The sequence below is a fragment of the Phaethon aethereus genome, assembly GCF_964289735.1.
Source record: "Phaethon aethereus genome assembly, chromosome: 5".
In the NCBI taxonomy this organism is placed as follows: Eukaryota; Metazoa; Chordata; class Aves; order Phaethontiformes; family Phaethontidae; genus Phaethon; species Phaethon aethereus.
This window is the reverse complement of record NC_138579.1, coordinates 19610999-19638709: the sequence shown is the minus strand read 5'-3', so window position 1 is coordinate 19638709 and position 27711 is coordinate 19610999. Positions and strand designations below refer to the sequence as shown.

The following is a 27711-nucleotide window of genomic DNA, read 5'->3' as shown; positions in this document are numbered from 1 at the left end:
ATGGTTTTGACAGGAGGCTTGAAATCTCTCCTTCCCCATGTGCTAAGAAGGATAATTCGATACAACAGACTCAGTATTAGTAATACTTCTGGAATGGCGGAGGGTAAGCAATCCTAACAGCTCTAAGTGCAAAAGTGACTCCATTTTAGATTCAAAGCTATGTGTTTTCTTTTTTTGTCTGTGAAGAAATGTAGAAATATCAAAAGCACTGAAGAAAATGTTAAGTTGATTTAGTTCTTCGGTCACTTAGGTTGTTTTTTTTAAATCACATGGTAAGCACCTGACACTGTTCTTAAATCATAAAGCTACATCATAAAAAAATATATCACCCTCTCTGTGTAAAGTACATGGACTTTGTTTTCAAAGTTTGCAGTACCTCCCTCAGGTCCCAGTTATGTCATTGAGAAATTATGGGTGCAGAAAATATTTGAAAAATCTTTAACCAAACCTGGCTTTTCTTGTCTCCCTTATCATCACATTTGTAGGATGGCATGCTGCGTTCCTCACAGAGACCTTGCTTTACTTAGTGCATCGGGCACGCTTCAGGAAAGGATTAGAGACTCATAGTTACAGAAGTGGTTCTCTGCTTCATTTGTTGAAGAAGTTATTTTACTTTTAAATTTACAGAAATTACTGACTCCGCAAGACTGGGAATTATAAGGGGGAGGGGAAAAAAAGAGTTTTATACTCTGATAACTGAGTGCATTTTGGAAAATTTATTTCAGTCTTGCCTCTCATAGCTGAGCTTTTACAGAAGCAGAGAATTCTATGTAATTGTTCTGATCAACTTTAAAATGTAACAATTAAAAATACCGCGACAAGTAGCTGGTTAACAAAGCTGTGTGTAGGAGCATTACTATAAAATAAGAACATTAAGGGTCATTTTATAGAAGCATAGTGAATCTTGAAATTGTGGTGTTGTTCTCCACCAATACATAAGTTGAAAAATACTAATGGAAAACATGTTATAATGCTAATAATCTGCAGTTTGCCCCAACTGTATTTTTAAGTGCATGTGTTGCTGCAGTAGTTTTAAATGTGTTGGTTTTAACATTCGAAAAAAGTATTGTTTACATACAAAACAAGTTTGTACTTCCAGCCATGAGCATACAGCTCCATTACACAGACTAAAAAAAACTAGGATAAGTGGAATTTCTCAGAATCCTTAGAATTGTCTTAGGTTGTTGGGTGATATACTACTCAAATAATTATTTCTTACTGCCCTCATTGTCATTCACCAAAGAAATTAAAAACTCTTTCTAAACTTCTCTAAACTGGGACATGAGTGTGTTGAATTAATGCATGGGTTGATCAGCACATCCAGCTTCACTAACATTGCTTGTGAATATATTCATAACGATGGATACATAATGCTGCAAGTATATATGTAAGTTGATACGGAAAGGGAAAAATATCTTTCAATCTATAAAGAAAGTAAGGATTGTTATCAGGAGGAGCAATAAAGTTGTCAAAGAGTTATAACGAAGCTTCCCACGTTTATAGAATGCATGAAAGTTGCCTACAGATTTGGTCTGTCAGCTGCGACCAATACTTTAAATTCAGTGTTGTCCGAGTTGAATGCACTGACTAAACCCGTAATTTTAAGAATTCTTGAATATCACCAGCAAGGTAGAAAGTGCCTGTGGATTTCACGTGGATGGCAGGGAATGAAATTGAGGGGTAACTGAACGTAGTATTTTGTTCAGTGGTAAAATTAGTATGTTTATTTAACAAAAATATATTACTGTATTTAGCAAGAAACTGCTTCTGTATTTAGTAACTTTTGCTGTAATAAATCGAATTTTTGTGCCGAGTACTCTCAAGAGAGCAGTTTGTGGGCACATTGAGTATGCAAATACATGCTTACCTCAGCCTGTGCTTTGCATTTTTCCATCAGGAATATAATTTTGTCTTTTGGCTTCTTTGTTGGCTTGGGTCAAGAGTAAGATCTGTCCGATTACTTACAGCCTTTTAAGGCAGATCATTGATTTCAACTAGATGATTGCCTCTTAGATGACAGACTACCACAGTATTTAAGGAAGTGAAAACTTCTATGCAGCCTCTTACTCACCTGTCTGATACCGGACACGGTAATAACTTCTCAAAACAGTATCAATGCGAGGGTTCGGGACTGTTAATTAGCAGTTTTATACACCACAGACTAGCTGTACTCCAAGTTTCCTCTCTGTATTTGAAAAGCTGATATTTACATGCAGGAAAATCAAAGCGGGATTGATATTAACTACTACTGTTTAGAAAATAATTTTTTGCTAAATAAATGAATGTGAGCTTTCTTCATTGATACTGCAAAAATGTTAGTGTTTTTAGAAGCTATTGCATGATGGTAGTCAACAACCTTGTAAATTAAAGTTGATTGCAAGTGAAGAAAATGTAGCAGTTCTGTTCATTTTAGTTTTTAAAATCAGAAATAGTAGAAACGACTGAGATTCAGTGTGACAGACAAAAGTTTACTCCTGAGCTGTAATTAGGTCTGTTATGAATGGGCTACGTAATGTCAAGATACTGGGAGTTTACTGTGGGACTGGACATGATTTATAGCTTGGTATTAAATGGAGAAAAAAAAAAAAAGGTAAAAGGGTGGTACACGGTAGCTTTTCTTTGGCTCTGTGCTAACATTTGCAAAGTAAAGCATTTTCCTACACAATACTAATTTCTCAGGTTAGGTAATAAGTTATGTTTATATATAAATTCATAGAAGTGTTTATTAAAGTAGTTATGCTGCCTTCATATTCTAGTACCACCCGTATCTGCCAATTATTGTAGCTGTGAACAACTTCACACACAGAGTACATCTAGCTCTGATTTTAAAAACATTCCAAAAAAGTTGTTTAATTTAACTATGGAGTTCAGAATTCAAAAGTTTCCGTCAGGTAATTTTTTATAGACCGTCTAAAGAAATCTATCCAGAAAAGTTACTGTTGCACAAACAAGAAGATGAATTAATAACAAGTCATTCCTACCTTCCACAATTTCAGGCTATAAACAGGCCAATGTCGTGATTTTGCACAAGTCCCTGGCTGATGACTTTGAGAAGTTTTGCCATGCAAATGAGGGACCCCTGCCGCTGCTGTACAGAAGTAAACCAGGTGATTGGAAATGTCCTTCTCTGAGTAGTGATGCTGATATCAGGTAACTATGGACCAGCTCTGCTTCCCAAAGTTCTGCAGTGAATGCTGGTGGTGATTAGGAGAGTTTCCGGGAACAGCCTGCTCACACTGTTGTACATTTTGAATAAGTTTCTTTTCTTGGAGTTGTATCTTTGCGTGAAAGCTATGCATGAGTACGATAGCCTAATGCCTTGTTCTTCAGAAACTTGTTATGATAATTGTAAGTATTACAAGTATTTCTCTAATGCAGAAGTGAAATTGTGTAATTTCTAAATATTTCGCAGTCTGAGCCAGCAGAATTAAATAACAGTGTTTTACCTGTGTTTAATTTAGTAGTAAAGCAGGCATGGTGACTGCATGATATTTGTAGGGTCTCTGAAATTTAAAACACTGTACTGCTGCAGTAAACGCTAAAAGCAAGACTTAAAACAACTCCCTAATTTTCAAAGCCCTGAGACGAGAAACATATAAGGGACATCTACCTACAAAATCTAAAAGTACCAAACTGTAACATGTTCTGTTTCCTGGCTTGTTTTTGTGCAGAATAAGGTGTCTGAGGGTTTTTGCATGTGATTGTTTCATTGTTACTCAGGAAGAAAAGAAATGGATAAAGTAGTCTGTATCTTGTGGTTTGATACTGAGTTCATGTCAGTTCAAACAATTCACATTGTTTTCAAAAAAAATATGATAAAGCTGTGATAACTTCTTATTTCGCTAGAACTGACTGCCTACAGTACAGAATATATGAGCATGGATTTTGTACCAGATCACTGAAAAGCCTAAAGGAGTATTCTGAACAACTTCAGGACATGGTGACTTTTTATTTAGGCTGCAGCTTCTCTTTTGAAAAAGCAGTCCAAAATGCTGGCATTCCCATAAGAAACGTTGAGCAAAAGTGTAATGTAAGCATGTATAAGGTAAGCATACACAGTCTTTGTCGTAACTTTGCCTTTGAGTATTTGTCCATATTCATGTTATGTGCATATACCTTGCTCAAAATCAGAACTTTTTTTTTTTCTTACCTGCATAGTAACTTTAGGCACGTCCTAGTGCTGAGTGCATAAAAACACAGGGTAAAATATGCTCAGCCTCAGTTCAGTGCTTTTCTCAACTTCCTGCAAGGCCAATCTGCTTTTTTTTCATGTATGGTGATAAAGTTTTTCCTTGTTTGCCATGGCAGCCATTTCATTTGGATTCTGTTCTGGCTTGCCTTCTCCATATCAACCGATGACCCATGCACTGCTCTGACCATGCCTTTATACATGCCCTGCTCTCCTTGCCAGCTCTGGCTTGCAGTAGGAATATTCCTTTTATGAGCCATGACAGTGGCAGTTTCTTCTGCACAAATGACAGCCACATTTTGGTTTTTTTTCCTGTGACAGCAAATTGGCAGCTTAGAGGCTCTACTATGAACCCAGACCTGTGGGACAGGTGTTCCCAAAAACTTGAGGTATCTACCGTAGCACTGAAAATTGTAACTGTGCTCAGAAAGTTTATAGTGCAGATTTTAATGTTGGCAAAAGTCATAGAATAATTATGGCTCTACTATTAGAATGGGTTGGAAGGGACATTAAAGTTCATCTCGTTCCAACCCCCCTGCCACGGGCAGGGACACCTTCCGCTAGACCAGGTTGCTCAAAGCTCTGTCCAGCCTGGCCTTGAACACTTCCAAGGATGGGGCATACACAGCTTCCCTGGGCAACCTGTTCCAGTGCCTCACCACCCTCATAGAAGAGAATTTCTTCCTTGTATCTCATCTAAATCTATCTTCTTTCAGTTTAAAGCCATTACCCCTTGTCCTGTCACTTCAGGCCTTTCTAAAAAGTCCCTCTCCAGGTTTCTTGTAGGCCCTCTCCAAGTTCTGGAAGGCTGCAATAAGGTCTCCCCAGAGCCTTTTCTTCTCCAGGCTGAACAACCCCAACTGTCCCAGCCTGTCCTCACAGAAGAGGTGTTCCATCCCTCTGATCATTTTTGTGGCTTCCTCTGGACCCTCTCCAACAGGTCCATGCCCTTCTGATGTTGGGGGCCCCAGCGCTGGATGCAGTACTGCAGGTGGGGTCTCACCAGAGTGGCGAAGAGAGAAGAAAAACAAACAAAAAAATCACATCCTTTGACCTGCTGGTCGTGCTGCTTTTGATGCAGTCCAGGATACAGGGCATTTGCTATACTCCTGGTCAAAATGAAGGCACAAATACATCTCATACATAAGTCCTTCTACCAAGCTTAAAGAAATAAAAATACAACTATGTATCTGCTTATAACATTTCAGAATTAGGAAAATTTCATAGTTTATAGCACGAATACTGTGAAAAACTGTACAGGGTGTTTTTTCAGTGACAGGTATAATGATTTTTATAATAAAGATTGTTAATGAACGTTTTCTATTCAGCTCCAGCTGTCTACAGATCTTGTTTATGTTCCAATGCAACCTAGATATCAGACATTTTGTTCCAAAAAGCTGAGCTGCTTTATTTCTGAATAGAAAAGGTGCTTCAGCAACCCAGTAAGTGAGGATGATGAATTCCATAGAACCTTTCTAGAGGTACAAAAGGCTTTGTATGTGCGGAACCAGCACGCTGCTTCTGTAGAAGCCGGCACTGCCAGCCGCAGGAGTTCCTGCCCCTTGCATGTTACAGAGCACTGCAGCTCCCTGAATTCAAATACAGAGGCTAAATTCAGACCAAATACATTTGTCACCATATGATACTTTTTATTAGCTTTTTCCCTTTCTATACAGGGAGCATGTCGTTGATTTCTGACAATATTCAGAATATACTGTGCTCACCACACTGTATGCTGCATGTACCAAAACAAGAAATGCATAATATTGAAAATTTTAATGATCTATATGAAGATGCTCAAGGATGGAATTTTTCATTCATGCACTGCTGGATCTTACAAAAAAAAGTAATTATGGGATGCTAGGGAAAAAAAATTTCTTTTAAAAGGATTTAAAATGAATGTTAGTATGTGGCCTTTCTAAACTCAAGTACAGCACAAAGTTTTCGACTTATTTCTTCTAACACTTTAAAAGTATTATTCAATATTCCTGCTAACACCTTGGATTCTTTTAAACTCCCAGACAGCCGTGCCTTGCTACAGCATTTCCACTTTTTGCTGCAACTTAGTAGTCACAATGAGACCTATCCCTGAAAGCAAGTTGGAAGCAGCTGTGCGAGCAACATCTGAATTAAAAGCAGCCCATGGGGCACCGATTCACCTGGGTGGCCCTGGTCAGTGCTTTTCACATTCCACTCTGCATGCACTTTCCTGTGTATAAAAATGAAGGTGGGGGGAACCATGGGAAGTGGTAGGGCTAAAATACCTACACAAGTAAATTTATGATGTTTTGATCCTTTCTAATGATCACAAACCTGATTTTTTGGGGAGGGGGGAGGGGGGGGGGGAAGTAGGTTTTGAATGAGCTGAACATTTTATCCAAGACATTTCTTGGAGAAAAGATAGATGTCTGATGTTGATAAATTAAGTTATATAGAAATGGTGGTTTTGTAAAAGTGTAATCACATTTTTCTAAAATACATGCAGTTTCTTATATGTGAATATTTCCTTGCTGTCAGAGATTCCAGCGACAGGGTATCAATGTTTGACAGCACGGGGGGAAGTATGTGTGGATGGATTTTGTGTCTTAGTGGATGACTGTGAAAGTAAATACTGCGTTATTTTTAGAAATACTGAAATAGGATACATTGAGCACAATGCTTAAGACAGAATAAATAGAAATATGACAAGAATATATTTATTTTTTTAAATCCTTAGACAAGTATAGGCCTATTCTCTGCAAGGGAAAACTGAAAAAAAAAATTATAAAACAGGAGGCTGTTGGGAAAAAAACAAAACCAAACCCATTGATGAAGATAGATCACAATAAAAAAAAAAATTCACCTCTGCTGAAAGAAATTTGTCAGTCAGTAGACTCATGGGCTGCATACAGAGAAGGATCACATTGCAGAGTGTGGAAGGAGATGTCATCGGTAACCGTACACCCCAGTAATATATTTGGTCCGAGTGCTTAAATCTGAGGAACTAGTAATAAGCCATTATTTTAAGTCGAGCAACAAGATGATTAGGCAAGTGAGAGACTCCACTGTTTATTTAACAATTATTTATTAATTTAAGAATTAATATTTAATATTAATATTAATTTAATAATCTATTAATTCCATAAAAGACAGTGGTATACTAAAATGTCTGAAGAATTTAAAATGAAGGGAAGAGAGCAAGTGCTTAGAATGACCCAGAATATTACAAGTAGGTGTTAGAATAAAGCAATTTAGTGAAAGCTGGCTAAGAGTGAGATGTAGTTATCTAACCCAGACGGGTAAAAGTGGTTGCTTGTTTCTCTAGCTAAAGATCGTAGGAAGCTAAAGCAGGAGAAAACATGTTCTAGGAAGAACCCATTTTGCATTGCAGTCATTTATTCTTGTTTGCCAGTGTTATGAATATAGTTCTTCTGTTGATAGAGAAGATTTATAATATCTTGGAAACCCAGCGTACACGTCTAGCTTGTGTTTTGCTGCAGAAATAAAGTGAATATATTTTTACTGAGGTCACCGAGTACAAAAAGGGAAAGCAAGTCAGCTCAGGTTCTGGGGACATGCACTCAAAGGCAAACTAAATATGCCACTTCGGTGGGACTTGCCACTGTTGCAGTTCTAGCTTAGCATCACTGAATGATGTTTGGGGTCCACCCCCCGCCCCGGCTTTGCAGTATTTCTGCCTAATTGGAAGTCTCCCATAATTGCGTTTTTCATCAATTCCAGGTCTGCTGGGAATACAAGATCTTTCCAAACCGGATTATGGAGATCCAGTTCACCTTCACCCTGGTGACATTCCGGTGTTTTGGGCCTGTGGAGTAACAGGAGTAGAAGCAGTCATCAACTGCAGTATGTACTATACTTGGAGACCCTCTTTAAATCAGCCTTCAATCTCTTTTTCTCTCTCTCACATTTTCAACCAAAAAAAAAAAAAATTGTGGACTGAGTTGGCTGATTAACCGGCTTGATTTTAGAGGGAGCTAAAAAACACCCCAATCAAACAGCAGAAAAACCCTTTGGCAGAACTATTTTCTATTGTGAAATATAGGTCTACCTTCAAGGAAGTTGTTAGTGAAATTCCGTCACTTTTGTTTGAGTATTTTAAAGGCAGAAATCTAATGTTCTGGCAGCATCAAAACGTCTTTTTTAGGCATTATTAAAAACTAGAAGTTTAAGGGCATTCTTTTTTAAGCTTCCCCATTTAAAAATATTATTTTGTATTACCCTGCAGTAAAGCAATAATAAAGGGAAAAAAGAAATAAACAAAACATCCAGTTGTCAAGAGCTAGCAGATTGATTGACCTGGAACAGAATTTTGAGCTTTTAGCTTTTGTTTTAAAATGAAGTAAATGTGACAGACTTTACATAAATGAAGCTTTGTCCTCTACACAGAGCTGTCCTGCACTTTATCCAGTCATTTATAACAGGTATGAGCACACAGGGCAAGAACATGCAACTAAACCATAGTGATAGTATTATGTACTGCTCTAAATCAGCAGCATGGAATGAAATCTCATATTTTAGATCTTACTGAAAAAGAAGCTTAATAATCATAGGCAGTATAACTGGGAGAGCCTTGGAAAGTCATCTGCTTTGTCCTCCTCGCAAAATCTGCTACATCCTTGTGGTTCCTTAACGATGTTAATCTAACCTGCTCTCAACACCTGCTGTAAATATGCTCAGCACTAGGAGCAGAGTCGTCTTTTTCCTTCTTACATACAACCCCTTTTCTCCAGTCCCAAATCCAAAATGAAAATCCTGCTCTTTCCCATGTTCTCCAGCATTTTTATTCACCTTCCTCATGCGTTCTTGTTGCACAGAAAGGAGAGAGAAAGTTTGCCAACCTCTCTACAATCTGTTGCTGAAAGCAGCTGTCTATCCCAACTTTGCCTGGAGCTGGCTTTTACTTTGGCTTATTCCTCCATTTTCTGTATTAAAACCAGTTGTCATTAATTCATTTCAGGAATTTTTTGGCAGTTCATATCTTTCTGTGCTCCTTTCTCATCTAGGTAGTTAAAATTCAGCCATACCACCAGTACTCATACTTTAGACGGATCTCCTAGCTTCTCACAAAAAATACTGTCTATTCACGTGGTTTGGTGAGGTATATTAAACTTCAACAACCATGTTCCCCAGCTGCTTTTAAATTAACTAGCTGTAGACTCCCAACAGATCTAGCACAGACCAAGCATATATGTACTTGTTAAAGAAATACCTCCTTCCTTTTCACCATGCTAACAAAGTAAGATTTTGCTTGTACCAGTTGTGATTTATCCAACTACATACCGATGTTGCCAAATCAAGTATAATCTAGATCAAGACCTCTTGAATTAGTATAAGGATGGCAAATATTTTCAGCTTTAGGGAGCTACTATGCTGTCAAGTCTAAATAAGGTTATTGTTCACCAGGGTTTTACTCAGATTCCCTTAGCTAAGGTTTACTGGTCGCCTTTTGTCATTATTCCTTGCCAGTTTAGAGGTCTCCTAGCTAGATCAGGAAGGCACTGCACAGAGATGCTATTTCCCATTTTCTTAATCCAATAAAGGACTACTCCTAACCAGCAGGTGGTAGTTGACATAGTCGTACCACTATTACAAGGATATTCAAAGGTACAAGAGAGACACTATAGCTTCCAGCAGCACTCTAGAACCTAGAAAATTAATTTATTCTTATGGAAACAATATCACCAATATGCTGTGCAAACTTAAGCATTAACTTGTTCTTCTGTCAATGCACTAGTTTCTTCTTGCATGTCAAACACAATTTTCAGACTTGCGAATTTCTGACAGACTTCCGTGGAGGGTACCAGTGTTCAGATCCTAAGTTACCTCAAGTTGATACTAAGGATGATATTGTAGAAAAACCTGATCTCAACTACCTGCATGAGCTTTTTAAAAGTGAAAGTGTCCAGATGTATAATGCATACATTTCTTTGACAAAGTGTATTACTTTAAGTTACATTACAGCAAATATCATGTTTTTATAAGTGTCATCAGGCAGGGACTCTGTGTTGTTAAATTAAATAGATTTTTGCAATTTTATGATTCTGATATTTGAAGATATTGCAATAACAGCATGTTCAACTGAATTTTTTTCATCCATTTTAGGAGCTCCGTTAGCTTTTACTCATTCTCCGGGCTGTATGTTCATTACCGACCTAAAAAATGACAACGTCACAGTCAGATCCTCAAGAGAAGTCCCACAAGTCCACTGCGTTTCTCGAGATCCTCTGCATTATAGTATTGTGTCAACAGAAGCAGCCCAGAAGATAAAGACTTTAGAGACCCTAATTGGAATAGATCCAGGTAAAACCAAAAAGTCTCTTCCTTTAGTGGATTTGTTACGAGGTAGGTATGCCCTATCCTGCTGTTTTAGATATTCATAAAGTTCAAGAGCACAGCAAGAATCTAAAGGCAATTTTGAGATTTTAAAAATTCTTTGTGGAATACAGTGAGTTAATATAACTAGGCCCTACAATTTCTGTTACCGTACTTAATATCAGAGTCTGGCCAAAACCATTCAACCTTATGGGTAATGGAATATCTGATCTTGATGACTGTATACTCCCAAAGTACACAGAAGCATCGATGTTTACAGCAGGCTGGAGAGTCCACAGGGAATAAGAACTGTTACTGACTAAGACTAAAACTGGTATTAATTTACTTCAGCATGCTAGTAACAGCTACATGGGTATTAATGTTGAGCAAATAGCACATTTCTTTACATATATTCATGACTACTGTGTTCCTACAAGAAAATTCTAGTAGTTGCATGCGCTTTTCATACGTCACTCTCTGATGGGTGGAATTACATCAAGCTCTGCTGACACATTCATCACTGAGGTGGTGTGTGATGGACCAAAGCGACCTGATTGCCGCAGAAGGTTGAGAGGTAGGGCTGCATGTGTGCGCAAGGGAGATGAGAGGGAAATAAAGGCAAACTGAATAGCGCAACCCTTCCCAAAACACACACTGAATTAGTCCCCTCTGCTGTAAATTCTGATCACGGTTTCCCATAATTTTTCCGAAATCCTCTGTAGGCAGTAGTGGAAAGCAGCTTACGCCCAGCTCTCCCAAGCTCTGGGTTTGGGCTGCGTGCATATGTTTGGGGCTGTTTATTTTTACTCACAAGGCCTCTTCTTTTCCCACTCTCTGGAGTTCAGCTTGGCGTAATGCCATCCTCTGCAGAAACGCAGGACCTAACTTAAGAGTTAGCTCATTTTATTGCTAAAGGAGAGTACAGTATTTTATCTCTGTTAATATACCCCACTTCTCAGAGACCAACATTCCCTGCTTCTGTTACTTAAGCTTTGTTCAGAACTTTCTTCTGTGTCCCTTATCTGTACATTGTCTGTATGTTATTTAGGAGGAACAGAGGGAGAAATGGCAAAGGGGAAATTTAGGACAAAGAGGAAAGTGTGGGGGAGGAGAGGAAAGTGAGAAAGATGAAGATCGAATAGGCTAGAAAGCAATAGCAGGGACTTACCCCTCCCTGTCAGCCCACGAATATCGGCATGCGTTTTCAGGAGTGCCAGCAGACCGAAAGGGCTGCGCTGTGAACTTGTGTTTCCGAGTGCCAGGGAAGGGAGAGGGGATGGGAGGTGTTTGAACGGTGAAAGACATACACAGATAACACACATACACAGTTGCCTCTTTAGGACTGACCCACGAGAAGAGATATCTGTTACTACTCACCTGCTTCTCAAGGTCAGGTAACACGGTTTACTACAGGAAGAGTTACAAGATCTTTTAGCAGTCTCCCGGATACCACTGTAGTAACTGAATTTATAAAGTCCCCTGGTAACGTACAGCATCTCTGAAACCTCATTTCTGTGGATGAACATTTAATTAAGGGGCATTTGTTTGGGAATTCACTCTATCCGCTTAGGGAAGAGCTAAAAAGAGACAAAGGACCAGCTTACTCATCTGAAGTCAGTGTCAAAACTTCTGTAAGATCTGAGATGCTCGAGTTGTGATCTAGCTTCAGTAGCTAGACACGATCTAGCGTGGCTGTCACCAGAGAGCAAAGGAAAGCAGAGGGCCAAAGGAAAGGAAACAATATGTAAAAAGCTGTCAGAAAAAGAAACACCTATTTACACAAATACCTAGAACTGCTAGGGATAGTAATTGTCAAGTTCCAGTTAACTGAAATTCTTAACCTGGAAGCACAGCCCATTATCTTCATTACTCATATCCTACACTTTCCTAGGTTTCCGGAGGAAATTACCCCAATTCCTGCCTTAACCAGAGGGGTTTTTTTGTTTTGTTTTAAACCCATTTTAAAGCATGCAGGTTCACCCACACAGAAACTTCAAAAGGAGAATGATATATTGAAGTGTACCACTCTCTTTAAAAACACTTTTATAGGAGACCGGGGTATAATTCATCTACGCCGCCAGGACGAGCTGCTGAAGGCTTGCCTGTCCATCTCCCATGCCCGATCGGTGCTGATAACAACTGGATTTCCTACCCACTTCACTTACGAGCCGCCAGAGGAGAACGACGGGCCCCCGGGAGCCCTCGCTATTGCGGCTCTATTGCAGGCCTTGGAGAAAGAGGTTGCCATAGTAACAGATCAGAGAGCCATGAATCTGAATAAAAAGATTATTGAAGAGGCTGTTCAACTAGGTAAGACACATGTTTTTTCAGCCTTCATCTTGCCCATTTGAGCCAAGGCTTGCTTCAGTTAATCTCACTATCGCTTAGTACAGCTTCCCCCCCGCCCCAAGAATGAACCAGAGTTCATCCTCGTATGCTCTGATCAGCATCGCTACAACAGCATTTTGTTAAATCTAGCTGGCATCAAATTAATGCTTACGTGTCTGGGTACCGATTCTGGATTAGCTGTGACGAATTCTGGATGTCTGTTCTTACTCTTGTAGACCTGTTTTCTGTCTCAAGGTCCTATTTACTAGCACTAGCATCCAAACAAGTTCAATTTAAAAGTAAGGATATAGGGAGTTTATCAGCAGCTGTGTAAAGACATTGAGTCTTTACCATTCTAACTGTTCAGCTTTTTTTAAGTGACTCAAACACATGTCCAAAAAAAAAAAAAAGTACGTAGTATCTGAATTGTATTTTGTTTTCCTGTAGGAATCCTGAAGAGACCTGTCCCTCTACTGAGTTATCAGAGGGAAAGTGCTGATTCAGCTTTAATGTTTTTGTGTGAGAATGGGAATCCTGGAAGACCTAGGTATGTGTATACAGTTTTTGAGAATGGGTCACACCTCTACTGTGTAAAGTTATAAAAAAAAATAATGACCATGATCTAAGAAGGTGTAATGGTTACAAGTAAATCTTAAGACCTGGAATGAACAGAACAAACTTTGAAGCTAAACATTGCTATTGGAGCACACACAGAGTACAGAATTCCACGTTATTCTGCAGTTATGCATTTATGGAGTACAAAAAACCAGAAACAATACTTCATATATTAATAGTTCTTTTCTTTGAAGAATTTCTAAAAGCTTTTCAGTTACTGTATATTCCATAGATATGTATACACACACACACAAGATATTATTTTACCAGCTTTTAAATCAGTGAGAAAATCAGAAAGGGGAAGTACTATGTCAGAGTCAGTGAAAGAGGTGGGAAAAGAGTTGCGGAGCGTGTTCACCTTCTAGAGCTTTTTCTCAAGTCTGACAGCTGGGGAATCTGATCTAATAAAATGTCATGTATTTTTTGTAGCACGAAAGTGATTGTCCTGTTGTCTTTAGGCAGCCAAAGCCAAATTTATAGATGTATGCAAGCACTTCTCAATATTGGTTGGAACTGTTTGCATACGCATTGCTGAGTATACAATGTTGGGCAAAAATTCAGCTTTATACAAAGTGTGTGATTAGGGTTCATACACTGGAGAACTGCTAGGTAGCTGTACACACATTTCATTACTTAGCAGGCAACTTACATTGCTTTTTAGTAGGCATACATTGCTCATTTTTATTGATCTTTGCTTGTAAAGCATTTTCACAGAATCATTAAGGTTGGAAAAGACCTGTAAGATCATCAAGTCCAACCACCAACCCACCACCACCATGCCCACTAAACCATGTCCTGAAGTGCCACCTCTACATGTTTTTTTGAACACTTCCAGGGATGGTGACTCCACCACCTCCCTGGGCAGCCTGTTCCAATGCTCGACCACTCTTTCAATAAAGAAATTTTTCCTAATGTCCAATCTAAACCTCCCCTGGTGCAACTTCAGGCCATTTCCTCTCATTCTGTCACTAGTTAGTTGGGAGAAGAGACCAACACCCACCTCACCACAACCACCTTTCAGGTAGTTGTAGAGAACGATGAGGTCTCCCCTCAGCCTCCTCTTCTCCAGACTGAACAACCCCAGTTCCCTCAGCCGCTCCTCATAAGACTTGTGCTCCAGCCCCCTCACCAGCTTAAGCCTTCAGTTTGTTATCTTTAATAAAAAGCTCTTTCACACTGATATTTTCTTCATCAACTTACTCAATTCCCATTTCTTTCCACAGGTTAGAGTATGCTATAATAGTATTGTGATACGGTCTTCATTTTTTATGTGTTGTTTTAAAAACGTGTTTTATAGCTATGCATAATATAATTATAGCCACTTTCTATTTCAATTGATCCCACTGTCCCAAAAAGCTAAAGTATTTCTTTAAAGGAGGCAGCTAACCTACTTAACAGTCTCTGGAGTCACTGTAGATACCCACACACCAAAACATTACGTAATTCAGCAGAATTAGTAACCTCTCATCAGTAAAGTCAGAGAAACAGAAGCAAAATAATGTAATTCTAACATACAGTGCCAGAACTGAGTACTAAAGTTCTGCTTACATATGACATCTGCAGGACATCTGTCTACTTTCATAACTAGCAAACCAGCCATAGACTTAAAGAAAAATCCCCCAAATCTAAAGACCCAAACCAAAAAACTCCCTAACTGGAAACAAATGTTCATTTGCCAAGCAATGTACTTTAAGCAGAGACTATATGTACACCGACAAGGATTTAGAGGATCAATAGTTTGCCACTTGTTAGTCTTCTTTGAAAACGCTTATAGAGACTAATGTCTTACAAGATATTATGTATTTTAACATGAAACAGAGCAAGACCAGATGCCTGACCCAAATGATTGCTAGTTAGAAGGATTTTAGGGAACTTCTCCATTTCTCGGCGGCAAATGTGATTTGAGGAAGTTGCACTAAAGCTATAAAGAAACGAGACTAACTTTTGAAAATAAACTGTAGAGAACTAAATTCAGAAATAACAAAACAGTATCAAAGTTTTACCTTGAATCCCAAACAGTCAAGAAGTAGAACCAAGCACAACAGGAGAAGCAGCCAACAGAAGTGCTTTTTACATGACCATCACAGCTTTGACCCCTCACCTCTGTTTTTTCCCTCATCTCTAACCAGATTTGATCACCTGATAGCAATAGAGCGTGCTGGGATGGCTGCTGACGGCAATTATTACAATGCCAGGAAAGTTAACATTAAACATCTAGTGGATCCCATAGATGAACTATTTTTAGCTGCACAAACCATTCCAGGAGTCACAACAACAGGTATGTGTGAGTTTGTGTTACATTCTCAGAAGGAAGAGAAGCGCAAAACAGAAACGCTTACTGGAAGTGAAGGGGAGCAGGAGGCAGGTGCTGAATAACTGCCTGTGGGCTACAGCTGTTTGGCATGGTTGAATTTAGAGACCGTTGCTGGAGAAAAATTAGAGGTCTCTATTGAAGGGTTCTCACAACCAAAAAAAAGTGGAGTTGATTTCAAAGTTTTTTAAGGACAAAAAAAAAGCAAGCCCAGATGTGTGTGTTATCTATACATCAGTGTGCATACATACGCTTCTCTAAGTGTAGTTTTTGACACTGCTTTTATTCTGTATTTTATGTGTGAATGGCAGCATAGAAAGCAAGCGGCTACTGCATGGAATCATTACATATTAAAATATTATAGTTATTTTTATGATTGTTACACCTGTGTTAAGACAGCAGTCTGGATAGAATTTAGTTTATGTTGCCTTTTAGCAGTACATTCTCTTGAGCAGGAAATGCATATTTGCATCTGTTGTAATAGCGCCTTCTCTAACAAAATATACGTATACAACAATAATCTTTAAAGGAGTACGTTGGCCTTCCTGACAAAACTGTGTTAACATGGACCAATACATCTAATAAGAGTGCTGTTGCACTCTCTTTTCATCCTTTCTCTTTTGTCCTCTCTTTTGTCAATAGTGCTTTTTTTCCTGAAAATTGACTTATATCTGGTTTTGAAAGAAAGAATATGCCATAGATCAAGGATTCCCAGACATACAAACAAAGCGTTGTACAACGTCCTTGTACAATCAAATGCTTCGTGCTACACTATATGACCCGAAACAGAGTAGGAGATATATAGTCTATATAAATATCAGAAACAAAAGTAGAAGTAAGTGTCCATGCCAGGCTGATTTCAGTCACATCAGTACACGTCTGCTGATCTGGCTTTTTTTCTTCTTGTAGTGCTGTGGACTCACTCCTAAGTATAGCCAAAAGCACTGGAACTTTGACTTCTCAGTAGCGATGTTTTTCAAATGTTTCCACAGAATTTAGAGAGCTCCTGCACAGATCATGTGTAGTCTGATTTCACTGTATTGGAATCATTTAAAAGCTGCATAGCAGAAGAGTTCACTGGTATTTTTTCTATTATCTGAACACTTGTAATACATTTTCCTTAGATTTAATTCAAATGTTTGTCCTATACCTAAGGAGTAACTCTCAGCATTCAGAAAGAAGCACTCTAGATGGCACTCTGCTGGCAATCTCAGCAGAGAAGCCAGAGATTGATTGAATAAGGAGAGTAAAAGCTCTCTTTCATAAAGAAGTTTAGCAAAATTCCTCAGAGCTTTATCTGCTGCAGTTAATTTTAATTATTTTGTCTCTGATTTTAGACTGTTGATACCAGGTCTTGGTCTCTCCAGCTACTTAATGTAACATCACTTTAATAAAAATACCCTAATCTCTTAAAATATCTCCCAGAGCAGCTCAAAGTACATTACTGATTTGGTGGAGTTTGGAGTGTTCTGCACAATGTGAATTTGAATCTGTTCAGTAGAATTTAGTTTGTTTTAAACATTCTCTGAACAGTGAAATATACTATGAAATGTCATTAATTAAAAATACCACAAACTTGTGAATAAGAAGAAACGAAGCAGTTATCCAGATTCACTGCGTCCCATTGCCGTGAATTTTCTCTAGAAGATGTCTGCATAGAAAATGATTTAACAAGTCATAGGCTTCAAAAAACAATGAAGGTATCTGCTCTGATCTTCCATGGAATTTGAGTACATGGGTATTCTATGCCAGAGGACTACTTGAATATTTGGAGAAAAACAATGTAATTTTTTCTTACATTGTCGGTTACTTTGTTAACATTTTTTATTCTGCTTATCACACTAACTTTCTGTGTTTTTTAATTTCATTACTGTTTCTTGGGATGACTGTTGGCTTTTTCAATGTATTTCTGCAAAGCCTAGCTTAACAAGGCACAAATCTGGACTGTGGCCTTTGCATCTTGTCTCTCATTACTGAAGGCTACTGATTATGACAAATTTTTCTGGTGGGGCTATCTTTGACTTTCTTCACGGTCAGTAGGAATTTGGAGGCATACATCTAGTTTCAAAATAAAATGCAGATATTGTACAGCACCCATCACGGTGGAGTACTCAGATAACATCATAGACTAGAAAAGGATACTGGAAAGATCAAGTTTTCAGCCTTACAGAAGTCTTTATACAGTGTGCTCAGTGGCAAGAAGTACTGTGTTAGTAGCTGGAGAGGGGAAATATTAGAACCTTTGTTACATGCTGATTAATTGCAGTCAAGTTTTGCATTTGAAACAAGATCTGTGTTTATAAAAAAAATCCGATCTAGGAGTCTGGCCACAGACAAATCATGAACAATGCCTACAATTTTATGGGTACCGATATCATAAAAAGTCAATGGAGTAAGCAGCAACCTTCAGGAATATATAAAATAAGAAGATGTGAAAGACTGAGGTTGGAAGGACTAATTTTCCACAAAAGATTGAAATAAAAGATTAAGAGATGTGACTGAAACCCCAATGCTTTTTTTTCCCAGCTGTCATACAATTGACATAGCTCTATGCTATTTATACAGGAGCTAATGAAAAGCATTCCAAAGTACTGTATGAAAAAATGTGGTCACACTTGTTTCCCTTTCATACAAATGACTTTTAGCACATAAGACTGACGTTTCCTGCATTTTTCATGAATTCACAAACCAACGTAGTCAGTGAAAACTTGCATGGAGGGTCCGACAGAACTATTTTTCCTCTGCCTGGAAAGCACTCAGGCCTTTAGGAGAAGAGGATTCATCTTGCCTGTTTTCGGACATCTATATTTGAGATGTCTGCCTTGGGTTGAGATGAACTGAATGTTTGACGGGTCTCTTTCTCTCTGCTGAGTTTAAAAGAAGCCTGGCTGACTAGCTCATGTGTAGATGGCTGCGTTTTGTCAGGTGAATCTCACTCTGGAAATCCACAGTAAAATGCAATCCTCTGCCGATGTGTGGAGGACGAAGAAAACAGATGGTACAGGGAAAGTTTCGGTGTGGTGTTCTTTTCCTCCCCGTGTAATGCTAATGGGATCCCTCCACAGCAGTTTCTACTAACTGCTTAACCATCCTGGTGACAGGACTTCCACAAAGACAAAAAAAGCACAGCAAGGCTGATAGAAACCCCCCTGAGCAACAGATGAGTATCTTTCTGTTGAAGAAACTGTTGGTGAGCTTCAAAGGGTGAGAATTCATTTTAGCCTTTTTAAAGCATATTAAGAGCAAAATTTTGGATTTTGAATATAAGAAAAATGAAAACATTGTGTGGGTTCTTATGAAACAGTAGTAACTACCATATTTATATATGATGATAGAGGGTCCATCATTACGTCATTAACCTATTTGAAAAGTACTACCAAGAAACAGATTTTAGAAAGCACCATTAAATCCAACACCAAAATAAATGTGAACAGAACATTAAAGCAGAGAAGAAAAAAAGATTAGCTGCTCCATGGCAGATCCTTTTATGTAAGTTATCTGTCACTCAGTTACGCTCCCCTTGACTATATACACTTAAGGAGTTAAATTAAAAATTGCGGCTGAGAAATAACTTTCAATTTCACTTGAAAAAGAAATTTGCTACAGACTTATGTGAGATATTTATGCAGTTACTAAAAGTGTTAAATTTGTCAATTTTCAGGGCTTGAAGTGTAAATTATAAATACTGTAATTTCTCTCCTGTAACACATGCTACGCATTAGAGCACAGTCACATTTCAAATTCAGATACGATACATTGCAGTGAGGACGTGGAGATCTTCACTGTTCCATTTCACAGACATTAACTAGGATTTTTCTATAAAATCTTCAACTTGAGAAATGCCATTTAGATTACCAGGTGAAAGAGAAATGTTAATTTCCATTTAAACAGATGGAATTTTTTTGCCTTTTTTAAATACATACTAGACACTAGAAGTACTATCCAGCTTTCCTGTAAGCTGCTAATTTATATGTTATCCTCATTACCAGATCTCTGAATGATATCTAACAATTTGATGTCCCAAACATAGAGTTGCCCAGAATTTTCCTGAAATGACATTGATTTTACTGAAATCACTGAGACAAATACATAGTGTTTCTCTTTGACCAACAAAAACCAAGACCCCACACCCTAAATATAAGAAGACTGTAAAAAAAAAAAGCTAGCTATTTTTTTCATAAACTGAAAACCATAATAGTACACAGGGTTGGGCTCTTTGTACACTGTGGCACAATGATAGTGGTCTGTGTAAAACAGACTGCCAGTGCAGTAAATCCTACTTCTGCCAAAGTCCTTACCTGCTTATCTTTCTGCAATAATTGCTTCTATTAATCTCTTTTTTTAATTAAAGCTTGTAACAAGCCAAAGTTTTTTATGCTTGCTTTATTACGGAATTGTAAGCTAATTTTTCAGGTTTATTTTTGATTCATTTTCTATCTTCTTTCTCTAGCTGTACTAATGTACTTACAATAATGCATTATATAGAGCACTCGCTTAAGGCCTTCCGTAAGCAAAGTTTACTATATTAATTCTGTCTGCAGCTCATGAGCACTTGATAATTTTGGTTTCTTTTGTGTGCACCAGTACAGCATACATCACCTATCTACACCTACAGGTTAGCATGTGATAAGTGATGCTCTCAGCTATTATTTCATTCACAGTCTTCTGATTTCAGACACTTTTGATTAAAAGGGATTAATCATCTCATATGGAGCTATGAACTGTCACAGGGACTCTGGGGAAGACACTGGGTGCTTTCTTAAATGGATTGTTAGTTCTATGCTGGGTTCATACTCATCTGGTCTTTTTCTCTTTTCATAAAGGTGTCGGAGATGGAGGAAATGAATTAGGAATGGGCAAAGTAAAAGATGCTGTAAAGAAGCACATAAAAAATGGAGATGTGATAGCTTGTGAAGTTGAAGCTGATTTTACTGTGGTAGCTGGTAAGGGATTGTTGCGGGAGTGGGAGAGTTGTTGATGTTTGAGAATAGACTGAGCAAGAAAACATCTGTCTTTCCAACTAATTTGTATTGGCCCTTTCGTTGTATGACCAAGTGAACAAATCTGTATTTGTATTATGTCTATTTTCTGAGTAGTTAAGCAACTACAGCTCCAGCAGAAATGTCTGAAAATTGGGGAGAAGAAAGTGGTTCTGTGAGGAGAAAGTGCATTTAATTGGAATAATTGGGCAAATCCTGAATATTCTTGAAAAATCACACCGTAAATAAGATAACAAAGACGACTGCAAAAGTGATATGTGTGAGAATTAAAATGTCTATGCACATACAAATTTTCAGTATAACTGATGAGTTTCTGTATGTGTGACCCTGTCAGGGTCATCAGTCATATTGCTTTTACATGAAGAGATGGTAAGTCCTTTCAAGAGCCACCTGAGGATAGATGTACATTCTTAATGTACAACAAAAGTTGAATGCTATAGTTGAAATTCTCTTCTACCCTAACGTCTTAACCAGCACGAAACAGAATTTGCAATGAGAGACAAGTTCAGCAAGGACCAATTTATGAACTGAATGGTCCATATTGTACTTAGGCTCAGGTTTCTAGGTTTCTCGCCTAGGTATCTAACACTCTTGATAGTAAACCAGCAATTTTGAGGGAGAAATGAGAGTGTGGTGACAATTACATCTACTTCTTATGGCTCTATGTATATAGAATCTATGGTCGCTGTTTTGGCAATTCTGATGATTTTTACTTCGAAAACAACCGTCACACCCAGACGCTACAAAGGGAAGTGAGGCAGAAGTTTGGACATGTTTAAGTGTGCAAAACACATATGCTAAAACAACTTCCACACTTCTTGAAAATTTTGCTATTCTGCATCTCTGGAAAAGGTATCAGGCATCAGAGACAACTTCTCAGAGCAAGTTTCAAATCTAAAGATCTCAAATACAGTCTTGACAAAGAAGCTGTCACACAAGACTGTGTGGACTGATTTGATAACAGCATACAGAAAATCTGTGGATATTAACTGTCTTAGACTGCCTTTTTGTATATGATGCTTGCATCAAGGACACATCATCAAGACACAAGACAATTAGTTTCATCACAGCTTCATATATTACAAAATAGCTGAACTCTTTAATCAATCACCATCTGAGACCAAAAAGAGACTCTCTGCAATGGTACAGCGTTCCGTTATAAAATCTGACACCTGGTTTAGGACACTTTATCAAAATCTCCTACCACTGTGTGGTTAAAAGCAAAAGGCACCAGACTGTAACACAGCTCCTCACAGTTCATGGACTCCACATTAAGCCAAGTGGAATTGTGTTATAGACCGTGCCCATTCGAGTTTTTGCTCTGTTGGAAAGACAAACCACAAACTAAGCTAGATGGAAACTTGCAGAAATTTCAGTCTGAAATACTGAAAACATTTTGATATGTTAAGCAATTATGTAGTTCTAGAGATGTTCCAAATTCATGTCAATATTTAATTCGTATTCATGTTCCATTTCACCATCGCTACGTGAGACTCAGTTGTACGTGCCCAATGACTTATGCAGGTTAGGTACCATTGCAACAGCCATTTTTGGGGGGTTTTTTACAGTTTGGTTTCACAGTGACATTCTTTTGCAGGGGTCTCTAACTGGGGAGGCTATGCCATTGCTTGTGCTCTGTATATTCTCAGCACTTGTGAAATACATGACCGCTATCTGAGGAAAGCTGTTGGGTTTCCACAGTTATCGAAGAAGATGGTCTGGCTATCGGCACTTCCGTCAGTTACCAAGGTAATTTCTGCAGGGCCACGAGTTGTGACTTGCTTGTGACATGTAGATGGAATTGGCTACCAGCCACTAAATCCTGCCCAGTCCAGGTCAATAGTTTACTTTCAGATGGTCCTTTGGGAATCCCTGGTGAACAAGCAGCCACACAAGCAGTGCTTAGAATATTCCACAAAGAATTCAAGACAGATAGAACATAAAAATCCTCAAAAATGAATGTATCTGTGTGCTGCAACTTCAAGCACAAGACAGTGCTACAATTTTATGGGCAGTACAAGAAATCCTTGTATTGTGATACGGTGATTAAAATGCCCCGTTCACTTCTTTAGCATCATTCGTGATTTTACAAATCTCTGTTGTACCCTCCTTTAGATGTTTCCCTTCCAAAATCAAAAGTCACAGTACTAATACAAAAGCCACGCCATAGTTCTGATCTTTCTACCTTTTCTAGTTATGTTAGAACCTTTCTATAGTTAGTTTGAATGTTTCTAAATCAAAGTTGTAAAAGGACTTGCAGATGAATATTTTTAAATGTGTTTTGACTAATGCAGTTCTCAACAGTGTGATATTCTGGGAATGCAAAGGTTTCAGACTGAGAAAAAGTAAAATAACTGAGCGGGGTGAGAAATGACTGCTCATCCTGCTAGGCACATGGCTCTATTTTTAACCTGGCAGTGTTAAAAAAAAAAAACCCAACACATACATACTCTCAACAATCAAGTAAGGTTTCTTCCACCATATTTGTAATAACTTGGGAACATCAATCTTCAGTTTTATTGGCAGATTACCTCTATGGAGACTTGGGCAAAACCAGTAAGTTTGTGACCTCCAGGAATGCTAAGCAAAATGTAATCCATTTACCATAGATATTGCCCACGAGAGTGGAGTATTTCTCCCGAGGTGACAGTACGTTCTGCATGAAATTGCAGCAAAGCACCTCTTAAGTATTTTAGTGTATTTTTTATATTTTTTATGTTTTACTTTTTTTTTAATTCTTGCTATTTTGATTTTTCATCTAAAGATCTAAACTGAAACTGATCCCAACATTTTGCATAGCTGCTCACCCTTTGACTTAACAAAGCATATGGCACCTTTCAGTGCAATCTTTTCCAAAAATAGATTAATTAATTTTCACTTTTCAATGGTTTTTTTTCCCAGTTACATCTACTGTTTTTCCCCTTTGAATTAACATATCCTAAAAACTACTATGATCAAAATTCCTGGTAATGAGATACTGTAATTAAATGTGATGTTGTGTACAGGAAATCTTTCTTGTTTTTGTTTTACTAAGCTGTACAGCTGGGAATATTGATAATGATCCAATAATGGGCTATTGAAAGTGCAATACTAAAATCTATTGAGAAAAAATTAATGGAAACAGTTTTGTGGAGGAGAGAAAATGACAAAGTGTCTGACAAAAGAGTATGATATCTTTAATTATAAATCATGCAACAGTAAACAGCGCAGAAGATTGAGCACATTAGTGTTCACATACTCCATTAGTATATAAAAAAAAAAGACCATTTATGTTTATATGAGCACTTTCTGCCCAATCTAGCTTCTTTTAATGCTATAATAATTACTCTAGTAAGATAAAGAGCATCACCACACATACCCGCCTCGGTGTTTATATTTGTCTGTTTGTAATTGGAAAGACGACATTTGAAGCTGGGCCTAAGCACCAAACAGCTTTCTTATAATGAGTTTTACTTTTCTGCCAAAAATGTCATTCCTTCCATGAAAACTGTAGATCATAACTAGTGAATGAAGACTTCCCCTGAAACGCAAGGGTTATTTCATTATTTATTATTAGCGTTCAACAAATCTACAACAAACCACAGAACTGTGGAGCTCTCCGTGCCCACTGGACGGAGCACCAGGATTGTTCTAAGTGCATGGATTAGTCTTTACATATATTTTCACATGAGATACTGCAAAGCATTTGTTCTCTGTCAAGAACTTCATGAGCAAGAAACAACTTGATCTAAATGAACTTTACTTACCTTTCAGTCGTGGAGTTGAATCATAATTATGCTGGTTAACACAATACTGGTTTGATTTTTCAGATGTTTGTGGTACTTTCATACCAAAGTGACTGTAGGGAGATAGATTAATTCATACGTATCCGAACACATCTAGTGCTGAACATCCTACGGTCAACTCTGGGTTTCTTTGCATCTCACAACCAGGTTAATAGTCAGGTTGTTGTTCTTTTACTGAACTCTGGTAAGAAATTAACTATATAGTGTTTATTTTGAAATTATTACCTCTAAGAATATTAATTACTTTATAAATGAGCAATATATAAAGATGTAACATTTGTTTTAGTATTCTTTATTAGCTTTGTCATTCACAAGGGAGATTTTTTCCCTGAATAAAGGGCAAATTAACAAGTTATTTTTCTATTAATTTGGTTATTTTTCTGGTTACCCCACTCCCAACATAATTATTTACTAAAGAGAGAACCGTGAGCAAATTGCAGCACTTCACAGTTACGGAAGCACGCTGTACATTGTGCATGCTCCTTACAAATGGAACCAACAGCATTTGATGATAAAGTACAGTTTATCAGGCATAGTTATATAGTATTAAGCAAGCAAGCCTTTTTTCCCCATGTAAGCGGATCAGAGCGCTCTGACAGGTAAATACGTAGGTGATACAATTCACATAAGCAATGACGTTTTGCATATCTAATTTGTGTGTCTCTTCTGTGACACGAGAAATCTTATTTGCCACTTTGCATATACTCAGTGCTAAGAAAAACCCCTCACATGCGGAAAGATCAGGTGCTTATATTTGTGTTCTTATGTAAGATCATTCATATGATGTATAATTTTATAAATTACAACGTAGCACTTTTTATGCTACTGATGTATCCAGATAATTTCCTTAATTAGCTGTATCCACTGCTGTTTGTTACATGATGTCAAGACTGACACCATGTAACTATGCATATTTTTTCTTTAAAAAAGCGGTGCCTCATTTAACTTTGTTGCAGCTAAGAACTCGGATGCATTACCAGAAAATTGTACAAGACAATATAAAGTACATTCAGAAAGCAGGTTACCAAACTGCACTAAAATCTCTGCTAATTGACCATGCAAGGTATGCTTTAATTCTTTCAGAAATGTTTATATTTTGGCCATATACTGTATTATGTAAAATACAACCATATTGTGTCTAAATTCAGATCTAAAGCGATTGTATTCTTTATGGTTTCGTTTTCTTCCTAGAAAAAACCCTAACATTTAATAAGAGAATATTAGACATTTTAACTGTATCATTTTTTCATAATTAATTTGTGTCCAGGAGATAAAGGACTTTGCGAGAGGTTTTTGTGTAGGAAAATCAAGCAAGAATTATTTCAACTTATAGAACTGTTTTTCAAGGATAATGGTAGGGCTGTTTCAGCAGCAATTTCTGTCAAAGCAAGGTCTCACACAAATGGAAACAGAACAGTAGACCAAAGACCAGAAAAGTCATTCCCAGCAAAAAAAGGGAATAAAAGGTAGGTCTATGACTGTTTCAAGGTTGTATGTGAATTACCACAGAGTTAGGGCCAGGGGAAGCTAAGATGTGACTAGGCTTTTTATTTTGCTTAGATTTTTATTAACAGAATTAGAGAAATAAATCCTTTTTATAGTAATATTAAAACAGCAGGAAGAGTTTTGCCATGTACGATTCATGTCAAATGAAGAGCAAAGCAGTTTATGCTAGACATATGTCCATTTGTAACTGGGTCTTCTAATTTCACCATTCATAGAACTAGGGGTTTCTCAAAGTTGATTTTATCCCATCTTTTCATCTCGCAACACTAACTGGCCCATGGCTCACAACCGAGGACTTTGTTCCCCCTGTGTGCTTTAACAGCTCAACTTGCAAGATGCCTTGTTATCTGCTTAGGTTACTGTTAAGCAAGAAAATAACGGTTATAAACATGAAATCGAGTTTCTGTTCTAAACAAAGGAAAGTATATGCTATTTCAGAGAATCCCAAGGAAGCACAACTTCAGGGTTTTCCTTTTTCCTCATCTCTTCTCTAAGCAACCAGAATTCTCATAAAAATCTATAGGAAAAGAGGATAGAGAGTAAAAGGCAAGCAGAGACCACAGAAGATGCAGGAAGGTGATTGTGCAGCCCATTCAGGTACTCTTTGTAACCTTTTTCCCCCAACATATCTTCTTTCCCTTCTGTTCTTCTTTAAAAATGCATCTGCAGCCAGCTGCTACGCTGGGGAAATGACAGGTTGTTTTTTGAGATACTTCGGGTGGAGGTTCCTCTGATTTTGAACTTGAAACCAGGCAGAAAGGATGCGTGCTTCTGAATGGTCACCCACGTCTTGTTTGAGAGAGCGTGGAGAACAAGAATATCATTCAATAATTAAATAGTAGTCAAGAACACAAGCCTTTTGTCAGCCACTAAGTTCCAGGTATTCTTGGGGCAATTTAAAAATGGCGCTAGCAAGTTACTACCCAAAGTTAATAGGGAGGATGTGGTCAAAGTCTCCTCTAGGCTTAAAATAAAGGTCTTGATGAATGCTCCTGGCTGATTCAGGATTTTAATTATATTCTATTTATTTTCTTTTTTAAGGAAGAAAAGCTTCTGAAAATACTTGTACAGCACGGGGTCCGCAGTGGAAAAACTGCCAGTCTAGAAATGGAAGTGGATGGGCTGCCCTTCTACAACACCCACTCACTTATGATTGAAAAGCTGCTGCAAGAAGTGCAGCAGTGACTGCCCCTAATGATTTCTACGTCAAGAGCTGCTCCTGTGTCACTTCCTTATTCCCTAGGCTCTCACAAGGTATAAAAGATTGGTAAAAGATGACTTTTCATCTCTAGTGTCTTGGCCATGCACAACCTTTACAACACCTCTGTGAAGAGAAGGGGTTATCATGATGATGATTTGGTCTGCCTTCCTTTTCTGTAGTTTTATAATGGATATTAAATGATACTGTATAGTAAGAGGTGATCTGGCTTGTACAAAGAAAGCTTGTCATTAAAATGAAATATTACTGCATTGCTGTTCCTGTTTTACTAACCTCATAACTGCAACAGGAAGTAACTCTTGTAGCAACTTGGATTTAAAAATACCCTGTGGTGGGGGAAAAAAGCTGCAGGGGAGAGGGGAGGTTCAAAACAAAAAAACCCAGTAAGTGTTACAGTAGTGAAAGTTGTTAAATATAGCTCCCTTGCACGCTTCCTGCAGTGCCTC

General features: G+C 37.9%; 1 protein-coding gene across 1 annotated transcript; it reads left to right on the top strand.

Annotated features, from left to right (window-relative positions):
* DGLUCY (D-glutamate cyclase) lies at positions 1-27268 on the top strand (the record flags this gene model as incomplete). Its single annotated transcript, XM_082000706.1, has 12 exons — positions 1-103; positions 2997-3150; positions 3847-4045; positions 6211-6361; positions 7910-8032; positions 10292-10489; positions 12551-12811; positions 13277-13376; positions 15574-15722; positions 20579-20698; positions 22353-22504; positions 27088-27268. 12 exons carry the CDS (start codon positions 1-3, stop codon positions 27229-27231), a joined length of 1854 nt encoding a protein of 617 aa, XP_081856832.1. The 3' UTR covers positions 27232-27268.
* Between the last annotated feature and the right edge of the window lie 443 nt (positions 27269-27711).